The sequence below is a fragment of the Pteropus alecto genome, unplaced genomic scaffold, assembly GCF_000325575.1.
Source record: "Pteropus alecto unplaced genomic scaffold, ASM32557v1 scaffold45, whole genome shotgun sequence".
Taxonomy (NCBI): Eukaryota; Metazoa; Chordata; class Mammalia; order Chiroptera; family Pteropodidae; genus Pteropus; species Pteropus alecto.
In genome coordinates this window covers 27,226,386-27,240,347 of record NW_006442491.1, presented here as the reverse complement: position 1 = coordinate 27,240,347, position 13,962 = coordinate 27,226,386, and the positions used below count along the sequence as shown (strand labels likewise).

Here is a 13,962-nt window from a genome sequence, read left to right as displayed (position 1 = left end):
GGTCCAGCCTTCCTTCACCCAGTCCGAGACTCACTGGGGTGCCACAGGCCAGTTCTACTGGGTTCCCATACATGGAAGGAAAGGGAAGCAGAGAAAATTCTAACTTCTAACAGGTTTTCTTTAGTGGTGGTGCAACCATATTCTGAATTGAATCTGTCGACAGGACTCCCACTGCCATTACGCAGAGGGGAGCCCCCGTGTGGGGTGCAGAGAAGGGATTTTGGCCTCTGCAGCTGATGAAGATGCTGCAGACACAGGTGGGGGCTGGTGGAGACTGGCTACTGCGCATTCAGCAGAACCATGTTTGGACGTGCGATGAGGACCCAGTGGTGTCTACGGGAGGGAGGTGGTGATGTGATGAGGTCAGAGGATCAAGGAGATGAGAAAGGGGCAGTGGAAAAGATGAGCCGTGTGTGAAACTGGGGTCTGAGAGACCGGTCAGGGGGCGGCTGCACAGCTCAGTTCAGGCACTGTTTCCCGCTTCCATGTATCCTGCCCGTTCACCTAGGGTGCCCTTCCTCCTGCTCTTTGCCCGTGGAGATGCCCTAATCCTTCACAGCCCTGGAAGTTGAGGTGGAGGAGGATGTCCAGAGCTGTGGCTCTTGTTTCCATGGAGCATTTCCAGTGTTACTTGGAAGGGCTTACAGCCCAGAGCAATGCTCAGTAAGTTCTTGTCAAAATTGAATTGATACAGCTTATTGTACAATGGCGGGTGGCTTGGACTTTAAAGGGAGAAGCTTTAAACGCTATCGACATTGACTTTATTATCTATCAAGTACGTGATTGTCTAATTCTTCACAAATCTGATTTTTCTTTCATGAAAATGATTTTTCAAAAATTGCTTTTCTAGGGAAGGAAGTGATGTTGAGAACTTATTTTGTGCCAGTTACTTTTCATATGTTATTCCAATGAATCCTCATGATATTTCTATCAAGTGGGACTTTCCCTCCATATTACAGGTGAAGAAACTGATGTATAGATTATACAGGTGGCTGGAACCTCTGGCCCCAGCTGACAGCTTTGCAAAGCTAAGATTTGTGTCTGGCTTTGCTGGACTCTGAAGCTAGTGCTCCCTGAGGCCCCGAAGCATCTCTCTATGTTGCAGGAAGCAATTACTGAGGCATGGCCTAGCATTCATTTTTCCTACTTAGAATGAGATGTTGCTGTTTACATTCTCAGGAAGGAAGATTGAAATCAATGTAACTAGCCTTATTAACTTTTTTAAATAGGGGGCCTGCAGATGCCAGCGCCTTTCCTGAGAGCACCAAAGCAAATATAAAAATCCAATTTGCTTGCCTTTTTTTTTTTTTTTTAAATCTTCTTCAATTTAAAATTCAATGCTGTAAATGAAGAGCAGATGAGACAGGGGTAACGAACCACGTCCCAGACACGAGGCTGTATTTACCCGCCTCTCTTTTGTCTGCAGGCGGCTGTTCCTTTGATGAGCACTACAGCAATTGTGGTTATAGCGTGGCCCTGGGGACGAATGGGTTTACCTGGGAGCAGATTAACACGTGGGAGAAACCAACGCTGGACCCAGCGGTGCCCACAGGTAGGTGACACACTGTGTTTGGGGCTGTGATGGGCTTGGCATCTTTTATCATGACTCATGGGGAAGAACTTTCTTATGGGTTGAGCTGTCTGAGAGGGCAGTAGACAACTTTGTTGGTAGTGAGTTCCCCGTTCCCAGAAGTATGTAAACCAAGGCTGAGTGAATTCTTAAGAATGTGGTAGGTGTCAGAATGTGGTAGGTGTCACCTGAATTCAGGAATCTTTAGGATATTTTTTAGCATTAAGGTTCTAAGCTTTAGCTATAATAGGGCATCAATGGCTTTTGCTTGGGATAATAGTGGAATTTTAGGGGAAGAAAGAACTTCTGAAGAAATCGAAGTCATTTTTTCCTTTTAAGCTATGTGAATACAGCTTGTGTATCTGCAGGGAAACTTGCACAGTCAGCATATTACTCATAATGTTAATGTCCAGATATCCTGAATGGCCGGCTTATCCTTAACCAATGGGGCTGAAGGCATAATGTGCACTCCTGATGGATACCTGTGTGAGGCAGGCCTGCGAGAGTTACCTCTGATGTGTTTTGGGAGAGGTACACCTGGAGGAGATACACTCAGGGAGGACCCATTGAGGTTGAACTATGCGCGGGTGAGTTGAATCTTGAAGAGGTTTAACTAGTGCTGTAAACTGGGAAGAATTGCAACTCTGGGAGCATTAAGCTCACCTCTTTCGATAATGTAAACATTGGTACAGTTGCCAGGAGAAGGGAGAAGGTTGTCGGAGAAGGGAGGCCGTCCTCTATAGTTCTTCCTTGACTGAAAGCTCTAACCCACGCACTGTCTTGGTTTTTTACTAACCCATCCTGCTGTTCTTTCTCAGTCTCCTTTGTGAGCTCAGTCTGGCCGTTAAACGTTGGAGTTCTCTAGGCTTGTTCTATATTCTTTCCGTGTGTCTCAGTCAGGTTCTCTAGAGGAACAGAACCAATAGAAATATAGAGAGATATGTAGAAGAGAAGATTTATTAGAGGAATTAGCTCCCATGGTTATGGAGAAGCCCCACACGAAGTCCCATGATCTTCTCTCTGCAAGCTGGAGACCCAGGAAAGTGGGCGGTGTAATTCATTCTGGAGGCTGGAGAATTGGGAGCTGATGGTGTGAGCCCTGATCGAGTCTGACAGCCTGAGAGCCAGGAACGCCAATGTCCAAGGGCAGGAGAAGGTAGACACCCCAACTCAAGAAGAGAGAAAGTTCGCCCTTCCTCTGCCTTTTTGTTCTATTCGGGCCGTCAGAGAAGTGGATGATACCCCCACACTGGGGAGGGCTGTCTGCTCCACTGCGTTCACCAGTTCAATGCTAATCTCTTCTGGACACACTCTTACGGATACACCCAGAAATCATGTTTTACCAGCTACCCAGCCATCCCTCAGCCCGGTCAAGCTGACACATAAAATCAGCCATCATGCCACGGATGATCTCAGCCACTCCTTTGGCTTCAGTTGCCATTAGCCATCTCTTATGAGCTCTAGACCTGCACGACCCACTGCGCCGTGTCTTCTCAGCTGATTCTGGGGAGAGGGATTTTCCAGGGTGTCCCTAAGCTGAAGACAGAGAAGATGCTCAGAGATGTCCAGGTGAGGTTATGGTCTTCGTGGCCTCACTGACTTTAAGTTTGGCTCGAAATCCTAAGGCTGCTGGGTGGCTCTACACAGTTTCTATTAAGGGCATAAATTGTTTTCATAAGTTTCTCCTGAGTGTAAACATGAGCCCTAAGTGTAATAAAAGTTTGCTATGGTACAAAATTGAGCTTTTCAGATCTGGTAGGCTCCTACTTTGCATGAGCAAACACAAATGCTTTCCAACAAATATAACTGCTCGTTAGGTAGGTGGTCATTGGATAACGTCTATGCCTGGTGCTCCATCATAATTTTTACTCTCAAAAGTGTCTTGGTTTAAATGGTAGATTCACTCATCCCATTAGAGACCCCAAGAATCCAGAGAACCTATGCTGAAATGTAGCACATCTGCTCTGCATGGCCATCTTTGATATTGGCCAAATAAATCCAGCTCTTATAGTGTGTGAGTGTGTGCGTCTGTGTATGTGTGTGTTTATGTGCGCACATATGTTCTTTCTGCTCCTCGTTTGCCCACCTGAAGTCCCATAGGCTCTTGCAGGCTCTCCAAACTCAGCATCTCCAAAACTGAACTCTCGATTCATCCACTCTCCTTCCCTGTCTACTCGCTCTCCAGTTCTTTGTCTCGGGAAAGGCCCCTTCATCCAGTCTGGCACTGATTCTGAAACCCAAGGGTCATACTTCTCTCTTCCCTCTCTTTATCCTCTCTTCCTGTCACTCACTTTGTCCTGCCACGTCATCTCCTTAGTACATCTCAGGTCTGCTTATGTCTCTTCGTCGCTGCCTGGTACAGATCGGCCGCTCTTGCCTGCGTCACTGGAAGATTTTCTAACCGGCTTCTTGGCTTCCTCTTTAGACTTCAATCCTTTCTCCACGCAGAAGCTCTAGAACATAGACCTGTTCATGTTACCGCTTCCCTTCATTGTCCCCATCCTGCTTTGCTTAGCATTTTTCCGAGGCTTCCTATTGCCCCGAGAAAGACCACCACAGCTCCTCGGGGCCTCCAAGGCCATGTGTGGCTGGTCCTGCCTATACCTCCATCCTCAGCGTATCCCACTGTGCTCGCTGCACACGGGCTTCTCTCAATCCCCAGGATGTTTGAGGCCCTTTCCTGTGTTAGGAACTCACAGCAGGTTGGCACTCTGCATGGGACCTTTCCCTCAACCCAGTTCTCCTGTATTTCCCCCTTATACCTCAGCGTACACATCGCTTCCTTAGGGCAGTGCTGTCTGGGTCTCCCGGCCTGGGGCAGACCATTGCGATGTTTCCCATTGCACCCTGCACTTTTCCCCGGGGACACACACCACAGCTGATGTTTGTTCAGTGTGTGTTTCGCTCCCCAGATGAGACGTTACGCGTGAACAGGGACCTCGGCAGTCTCGTTCACAGCGTCGTCTTCCGTGCTTAACACAGCACATCACACACGGTTTGCAGTAAATAACATTTTGTTGGATGGACACATGGGTGGATGGATTTAGCACATATATATATATATTTTTTTATTGAAGAAATGAATGATAAACATTGTTAAATGCCTGTGGGCCCTCTATTCACTGATCACACCTTTTTAGCCTTTGCCACGATCGTTCCATTTTACAGATCAGAAAACCGAGGTTCTCAGAAAACCAAGTGACATTGCTGCTTTTCCCACCATGTCATTTTCTCTCCCCAAAGGAACAACTCTGGCTTCTAATCTTAATTTTTCCCATCCCCTCATTACGGCACGGTGTCATTTCATAAATATTGAATTGTGCTAATACAATCTTCTGAGCTTTTCTAAATAGAGGCATTTGATAATGATCACTGAAATTATTCTGTCATGATGTGCCTGCGTATTTCAGCGGCTCTACATGCTTCTTAGGCAGAGAGGCATGAAAGTGAATTTAGATTAGGCGAAATTGTTTGTTCTTCTCATGGGCAAAGGCTGAAATCTTACTTTTCCTTCTGTAAAGCCAGCAGTTTCCATCTGTTTGGAAATCTAGTTCGAGTCTGTTTATTCAGATGTTCCACAATCTTTTACCGACCTGCTTCTGTGTTATACTCTGGGTAAATTAGAGACCATGTCGCTTAGGCATTTAACCCCTCTGGCGGCTTCTCCCGGCACATAGGACGAAATCTAAATTCTTTCGCCATGGCCTACAGGGTCCTCGATGACCTGGTGTCTTCTCGAACTCTTTTTTTCCTCTCTCAAAATGCTCCAGGCACGCTGGTTATTTCTCACTTCCTTGGACATGTCAGATTCTTTCCTGGCTCAGGACCTTCGCACGTGCTGTTCCCTCTCATTGGAAGTTTTCTCCATTTTTCCCCTGGCTAATTTCTTCAGGTTTCAGCTCAAAACATCCCTTCTCAGGGAGATTCCCTCGCTGGTCTATCTAAAGGAAGACTCCATTATCGTTCTCACTCATAGCATCCTGTTCTTCGCTGTCAAAGACCTCATCAAAGTCCTATTTACAGGCTGGTTGATTCCAGATCTGTGCCACGGCCGAGTGACTCTGGGGCCTTAATCCCTCAGCCTCAGTTCTCTCTTCCTTAACATGGGAACCGGTGCGAGAGTGACGTGTGCGGGTAGTGCCTTTGTGAGTGTGGCGTATGTGCACATGACGGAGTATTCAAGCCCAGTTCCCCTAATTTCTTTTCCGGTTCTTACGTCTACCTTAGAACCATGCCTCCCTCTTCAAGCTCATCGGACTCCAGGTGCTGCTTTACACAGGTGAACCTTCCATCGGGCAGTCTGCCTGCCCTGGGTGCCTGAGAGCCCCAGAGAGGCTCAGGACGCATCCCCTGCCCTGCTCCCTGCCCCGAGGGCTTGCACACCTCCTCACGCTCAGCTCTGTTAACGCAGTGCTGCACACGGCCACCGCCATATTCTTTCCCTCATCCCTGGGCTGGCATTTCAGGCTTCAGGCCTGGGTTCCCCCCACTTCACCTTTATTGGGGCTGTCACAGAGGAACCGGGTTGGTCTACCCGCACACCTTCTCTCCAGGCCTCTCTCTTCTCCGTGGAACTAACTGCAGCTTCCACTGGTTCCTAGCTCTGCATTCCCAGCCTTGGCATGTGTTTCTACGTGTCCACCCTGAGGTCCAGCTCAGGGCCCAGCAGGAAGGTCTCTGGGGGCTGAAGGGAGATGCAAGTGCTGTAAGTGTCCTTTTAAAAGGGCGGAAGTCAGAAGTAACGGGGCGTGGGAAGTTGCCTTCCATTTCCTTCTAGTGCTTGTAGGGACATTGTTTTAAGTGTTGGAATGAAGTCAGGTTGAATCTCAAGCTGAAAACCCAGGTGCACAATAAAAACTGAATTTACATCAATTTGAAGCTGATTCTGAGCCTCCAGGGAGTTAAATGTTAAATTTTGGTCATTATGGGGGCTCCCCCTTCTCTAGGTGTCTACAAATGTCTCAGGGACTTAAGTAGGCCATTGTGGTCTCCTCTGAGAATCCTGCTGTCACATTTCCTGTGGCCTCTTTGAATCAAATAATTCTGCTGCTCCTTTCCCAGGCTTGGAGCCCTTGTCCCAGGTCCAGCCAGCCCAGGTGCATCATCCAGCATCCCTTCTAGGGCCTGCCACCTCCTCAAGTACTGCCGCCGAGCGGTGTGGGACCAGCAGACCCACCTCTTCCCCTTCCCAGTGTAGGAGAACTCCTCCAGTCACCTTCTCAGCCCTCGAAGGCACACCTATCTTGGCCCAGCCCCTCTGGGACCCACAGCATAATCTCTTCAGTAAGTTTAAATTTAGAAAAAAACAGGCAGCTTCTTTTCTCCATTTTGCCCAAATTTCTAGAGCAGATAAATATCATTTTAGTTACCTCATTGGAAGGCGCAGATATTGGGAAGAATCCAGGGAGAACAGACACACAGGTGTGCACACATATAGACAGGAATATTTCAACCAATCAGCCTGTCGTGGAAGCAGACATAGTCTCTGGCAGGGTCCTGGGCTCTTCTTCATGCCCCTGCTCCCTTGGCTGTGTGTTCCTGCTTTCTCTAACTGCTGATATTTATAGAGAGAAGGGTGGGGTCTATTATGAGTTGAATTATGTCCCCTAAAGAGATAAATTGAAGTTCTAACCCCAGCACCTGTGAATGTGACTTTATTTGGAAATAGGATGTTTACAGATGTAGTCAAGTTAAGATGAGGTCGTGCTGGTCATACTGGACCTTCTCTAACATGACTGGTGGAAGGGAAGAGACACACAGACACATAGAGTTGGTCATGTGAAGACAGGCGGAGATTGGAATAATGCATCTTTAAGCCACGGAATGCCAGGGGTTGCCAGCAAAGACCAGAAGCCAGAAGAGGCAAGGACGGATTCTTCCTAGAGCCTTTGCAGGGAACGTGTCCCTGCCAACATCTTGATTGCAGACTCTTACATTCCAGAACTGTGAGAGAATAAGTTTCTGTTGTCTTAAGCCACCTAGTTGGCGGTAATTTGTTACGGCAGCCCCAGGAAGCTATTACTGGGTCAGTCACACATCGGTACCCTGGCTGTTACCTTTCCCACGTTAGAACTCCACCAGAGCTCTGCTTTGCTTTCTTTTAAGAGAACTGGCATTTACTGCGTATTCACTCTAACCAAGAGTTTGATTAGTCATTTTCCTATGTATTTCCTCTACTGTGCCACCATCTTGTGAGTTCGGAGATATTATCTCCTCTTTATTTTTGAGAAAATCAATCCTTAGGCAGGTAAACTTACCTGGTCCAAGGTTATGTAAGTTATGTAAGTTATGTAAGTTATGTAAGTTATGTATGAAAAAAAAGAGCCAGGCTTCAACTCCAAGGAAGAGAAATATGTATTGTATACATGGTACTGTCATTAAACATCTTTTAAAATTATTTCTGTTTACATTCATGATTTATGCTTGCAAAAATAATGCATATTCATTGTAGAGAGTATACACAATAGAGATAGCTATAAAGAACAAAAGTCATATGTGCACACGAACTTAGATAAATATCTCTTTTCCTATTTAATATTATTTTAAGAATTTTCTCATGTCCTTAAATATTCCTTAAAAACACGCTTTCAAAGGCTTCATAGTTTTCCATTGCAATAACTATTCCATGATTATTTAACTACCTGTATTGTTGCATATTTAAATTCCTTCTAGTTACTCCTCAATCATATTGCAGTGAGTATTTGTACATATATCTCTGTATTCATCTCCAATAGAAGTTATCAAATTTTACATATATATGTATATATATATAGTACGTATATACATAAATATCACACACATACACACATATATATATATGGTACCAAACACAGAATGATGATCGTGTGTTAGTTTTGAGATCTGGAGGAAGAATATCATCCACATGTCAAACATGAGATCCTGGAAATTTGCCCATGAGTCGATGTTGGGAAAATGCTTTGTGAATTCTGAAATTCACACAAGTCAGGAACCAGTGATGGTCCCGAGAAGACCATGTGGTAGCTCTTCATACACTGGATGGAGACCTTCTGGGGATCGGCAGGAATCATATTCAAAATAGTAATGAACCAGAGCAGTCCAAGCACTGACCAATCAGAGTGGACATCAGCTGTAAAAAGCAGGACGGGCTTTCCAGTGCTTACTGGATGAATAACAAGCTTCTTTGTAGTCTACGTGCTGAACTCGTTTCTGTTTTCCTTGTAGGCAGAAGCACCATTCTATTTACATCTGTAACCCTAGTGCCCGGGACTTAGAAGTTAGCAGTGAATGTTTGTTAAATGAATTGCCCGCATTAATAATTGAATGTTCTCATGATACGACCCCAGCATCTGTCTCTAGCTTCACCCCCTCTTCTGCCCTCTCCTCTTCTGTTTTCCCTTCTACATAATCATGCAAGAGGGTCCTTCTTGCTTTTGTTTTGGGATTCCAGCCTATAACCCTGCTTCCTGATTTTGAGAATCTCCCATCATGTGGAATCTTGGTGGGATGTGGTGCTCTCTGGAAGGTGAAGAGGACAGAAATGCACCACCCCCGGAAAGTCTGGGTGTGGCTGGACACGTGACCTGGATGACGTCAGTTGGATCCCCCTGCTCAGGACTTTCCACCGAGGAAGGATGAGCCAGAGGCCAGTGCAACGGGGTGTCTAGCGGTAGGGGCGATGTCTGGGCCACGAGAGGTTGTACTAAAAGAGGTTACTAACTGTCTGCTGCTTGGTTCCCCACAGATGCCTTAGTTTCTGCTTGGTTTTCAAGCCTGATCTTTCGGCTTCCTATTCATGATGAGCCTCCCAATGTTCTTCCAAAACATTCCTATTTTTGAGAAAGATGGTCGCGGTTGATTTCTCTTGTTTTCAACCACAAATCTTGCAGGTCACGCCATCATGCTCTTCACTGTCTGACCCCTCTGGCTAAAAGGCACCTTCTGTCCTCATTTCTCCTGTATCGGAATTCAGCATAGATGTCACCTCCTCCAGCAGGCCTTCCCTGACTTCCCCACAGCGTTACCTCTCCTCTGTGCTTCTGTGGCTGAATTTATTACAACATATTTTCTCTGATTTCCCACCAGGGCTGTGAGCCACTCAAGGACATGAGCTGCCCCCTCATTGCTGAATTCCCTATGCCCTGTGTGGGGCTTAGAACAGGGCAGGTGGTCCATATATGGACTAAATTATTGTTAGGGTTATTAGTGTTGGGAAAATCAAAAGAAAAATGATGTCAGGAAATTCTGAGAAGAACCCTGGAGAGGCTGTTGCTTTTTTTGGTATTTTCACTGTACTTGGGGTGTCTGTGGCTTTCGTATTTCCAGTGCCATCGTCTCTCAGCTTGATGAGGCTGTGGTCACAAGGGGCCCTTTGGTCCCAAGGCCTGACTGGTCAGGTCTCTTCCTCTCTAGAGGTAATCCTAGGGGCAAATAAAGGGACACTGGGGACTACCCCTGCCTCTTCTCTGGGGCCTGGCATATTCTCACAAATAGATCTGTTTGTGACCTAGGTAAGAGGCTCTCCATTGGAAAAATGTGACACATCCACAAACAGACCTACTGTTTCTGTAATGCGATGCTTATATTCAACTGATCTGGAAGTGCGGGCCTTTAAACACCCTTAATCCCTCCTGGTATTATTATCGATTGACTTAAAGCTGTGAGCTCTTATGTTTCCATTTAACCACTGTTGAGTCAATATATTTTTTCTTCGCTCTTTAATGATAAAATATTATAAATTCATTCTTAAAGAAATGCTGAGTTTGTACATGTAAGTTAAACCTCCCGAGCCCCAGCCCCATCTCAGTTCCCTCAAATATCACTATTAACAGACTGATGCATATCAAGGAAGAGAGAGAGAGGGCGGGGCCGAGGGGGAGAAGGAGAAAAGAGAAGAAGATGGAGAAGGGATGGGGGAGGGAGAGAGAGAGGAAGATGAGAAAGAGGAGAAGAAGGAGGTGAGAGGGAGGGTGGGTGGGAATCAGAAAATGTAAATATGTGGCGATAGTAACAATAACAATGAAGAAGCAGTGTTTGTGTGGTACTCGTTATATGGTAGGCATTCTCCTAAGTACATTAAATGTATTAATTTATTTAACCTTTGCAACAGTCCTCTGATATAGATACAATCATCTGCATGTTACAAATTGGACAGCTGGAGGCAGACAAGTTTGAAGGACTTGCCCAAGGTCATAGTTGGCATGTGGTGGAGCCAGGATTTGTCTGCAGGAAATCTGGGTCCAAAATCTGTGTTCTCAACTACCGCATTCTAGTGCCTCCTAAGAATGCAGATAATGACTAGGGCTGTCGTCACCAGGCTTGTGTCACTGTTCTCTTTTCGTGCCACTGTGTTTAGATCTGGTTTTCACCTCCCAGGGCTGCATGGTATTCCACTGGATGCATGCTCCACGGTTTATTAACATTCAAGAAAGGGCACCGGGAGAAGAAAAGATAAAAGTCAAAAAGTCCTCCATATGCCCAAATAAAAGGCAAGATTTTGGTCTCCAAACTGCTCTCGGAAATGTTCTTACAAAGTGTCTCATATAATGGAATGGCCTCTTGTGTGCTTTGAACTACAAAATTAATTGGGGCAACTACATTAGCCTGCAGTGACCCCAATCCGTGCTAGTTTGGGATGTTTACAGTGATAACAGAATTGATAGGGGGGAAAAAAGGCAAGAAAATTGAAGACAAATTTAGTATTATTCCAGAGGATATGACCAAATAATGATGAGTGATAAAGATGGCTTGGAAAGCAGCAGAAGATGTTTGCGGGCAGATCAGAGCATATGCCTGTCAGATTAATGGTAAAACATGTCTGCTCTAATACTCACATAGATGCTCACCCTGGTTCTGTGACATCAAACCTGGATTCAAAGAGCATTTTATCCAAATGGTGTCATTGGAAGTAAAGGTGAAATAGTCATTCAACTGAAAAGTACTTCCTCTGATGACAGACCCAGGTGCCAATGGTGCAGGTGACGTGCTTGAATAAAAGTCTTTATGATATATGGGAATGGGAAATAAACCACTATTTTTTAACCTAAAATGTGTGTTCCACTTACTGGAAAGTGCTCTAGGAGCTCTACACGTTTTTAATTCATTTGATACCTCAGCAGCGCTGGGTACTGTTATGGCCCCGTTTTATAGATGAGAAATGGAGACCCAGAATGTGAGGTAACTCACTCAAAAATTAATAGTAAACGGAGGAGCTGAGATTTGAACCCAGGTAGTCTGTCTCCAGAGTCTGTGCTCTCACCTACTACCTATTTTAACATGTTATCTTATGAAACCTGTGATTTTAAATACGTGTAACTAAATTGTGTCTTAAACACCATAAGTAGACATTTGACTAATTCATCTACACGCTGAAAATTTTATGTATTAAAGTTTCCTGGAAACTTTTTTTGGGGGGGGTCTTCCAACTGAGAAAATAAGAGAAATGCCTCACGTCTAATCGCTGAGCGCTGACCCATCAGTTTGTTGCACTGACGAAGCCCCCAGTGTCCACCCACCTCAATGCCGCGTGTTGTTCTGAGTATCTGCTGTCGGAATGGAACGTCTCAGAGCAGTCAGGCATGTTAGTAAAACATCCAGTAATAATTTTTACGTTAGTATGTTGAAATGATAATATGTTAGATATGCTTCCTTAAATAAAATAAATTATTAGAATTAATTTAGCCCATTTATAGTTTTAAGGCGGCTACTAGAAAATTTAAAATTACATATATGGCTCACATTATATTTCTATTGTCCAGCACTGTCTTAGATCATCAGATTTTACTGTACCAGCTGTATTCCCATCAACACGATGTCTCGCTTTGATAACCACAGCTGGCGTTTATTGAGCACTTACTATGTGCCAGGCACTTTAAATATCTTTAGAGGCTTCTAAAATTAGAAGCTTATAAAACCGTTGGAAACCTTTGTGTATATGGTCAAATGAGTTTCAAAAGGTGCCAAGAAAACACAATGGGTAAAGGACAGTCTCTTCAGCAGACTGTGTTTAGAAAACTACTTATCGGCTTGCAAAAGGATAAAGTTGGACTCTTACCTACACCATACCACATATAAAACTTTACTCAAAATGGATTAAATACCTAAACTATAAAACTCCCAGAAGAAGACATAAGGAAAAAGCTTCACGATGTTGGATTTGGCAGTGACTTTTTTTTTTTTTTTGATATGATAACAAAAGCAGAGACAACAGAAGCAGAAATAGACAAGTGGGACTATAGCAAACTTAAAAACGTCTGAGAAGCAAAGGAAACAGTAGAGTGTAAGACAATCTATGGAATGGGAGAAAATATTTACAGATCATGTATCTACTGAGGGGTTAATATCTAGAATATATAAAGAACTCTTACAACTCAACAGCAAAAAAAAAAAGCGAATAACCTGATTAAAAAATAGACAAAAGATGTGAATAGACATTTCTGCAAAGAAGATGTGTAAATGGCCAAGAGGCATATAAAAAGATGTGCAATATCACTAATCATTAGAGAACTGCAAATGAAAACCATGATGGGCTATCACCTCATACCCATTAGGATGGTGATTACAATAAGAATAATAAAAATAATAACAGAAAATAAAAGAACATTGGCAAAGATGCAGAGAAATCAGAACCCTTGTGTACCGTTGATGGGGATGTAAAATAATGTAACCACTATGGAAAATAGTATGAAGTGTTCTCAAAAAATTAAAACTAGAATTACCATATGATCCAGCAATCCCATTTCTGGGTATATATCCAAAATAACTAAAAGCAGGCTTTTCAAGAGATATTTGTACATTCATGTTTATTATAGCATTATTCACAATAGCCAAGAAGTTGGAAGCCACCCAAATGTCCCATCAACAGACGAATGGATAAAGGAAGGATAGTTTGTTCAGCCTTAAAAAGGAAGGCAATTCAGACACTAGCTACAACATGGATGAGCCTTGAGGACACTATGCTGGATGAGATAAGCCAGACACAAAAAGACAGATTCTGTATGATTTGACTTACCTGAGGTATCGAAAGCAGTCAGACTCTTAGAAAATAGAATCGTGGTCTCCAGGGGCTACAGGGAGCTCAGTAGGTATAGACTTCCAGTTTTGCAAGATGAAAAAGTCCTGGAGATCTGTTGCACGAAAGTGTGCATATAGTTGGCACTACTGAACTGTACACTTAAAAACGGTGAAGACGGTAGATTTTACGTTTTACGTTTTTATCTCAATTAAAAGGAAAATGGAGTTTCTAGGCTTCCGGCCCCAGTGATGTGTGAAAGAGTATAGAAAGGTAGGAATGATGTAAAATACCAAGCCGATTTCTAGTACAGTGTGTCCTAAGTGAGTAAATAACTGTGCTCTTTTAAATGGAAGAAACGAATGGGAGTGTGAACTTTGAAATCAGGCTGGTAGGAGTTGGC

The 13,962-nt window shown here is 44.2% G+C and overlaps 1 protein-coding gene across 1 annotated transcript in view; it reads left to right on the top strand.

Moving 5' to 3' along the window:
- The first annotated feature begins 583 nt into the window (after positions 1-583).
- The window catches only part of PTPRT (protein tyrosine phosphatase, receptor type T), a 675,700-nt gene continuing 662,321 nt past the window's right edge, over positions 584-13,962 (top strand). Inside the window, exons 1-2 of the mRNA XM_015596894.1 lie at positions 584-663; positions 1,353-1,552. Of these exons, the coding sequence (XP_015452380.1) occupies positions 584-663; positions 1,353-1,552 (280 nt within the window). The remainder of the gene's footprint in view (positions 664-1,352; positions 1,553-13,962) is intronic.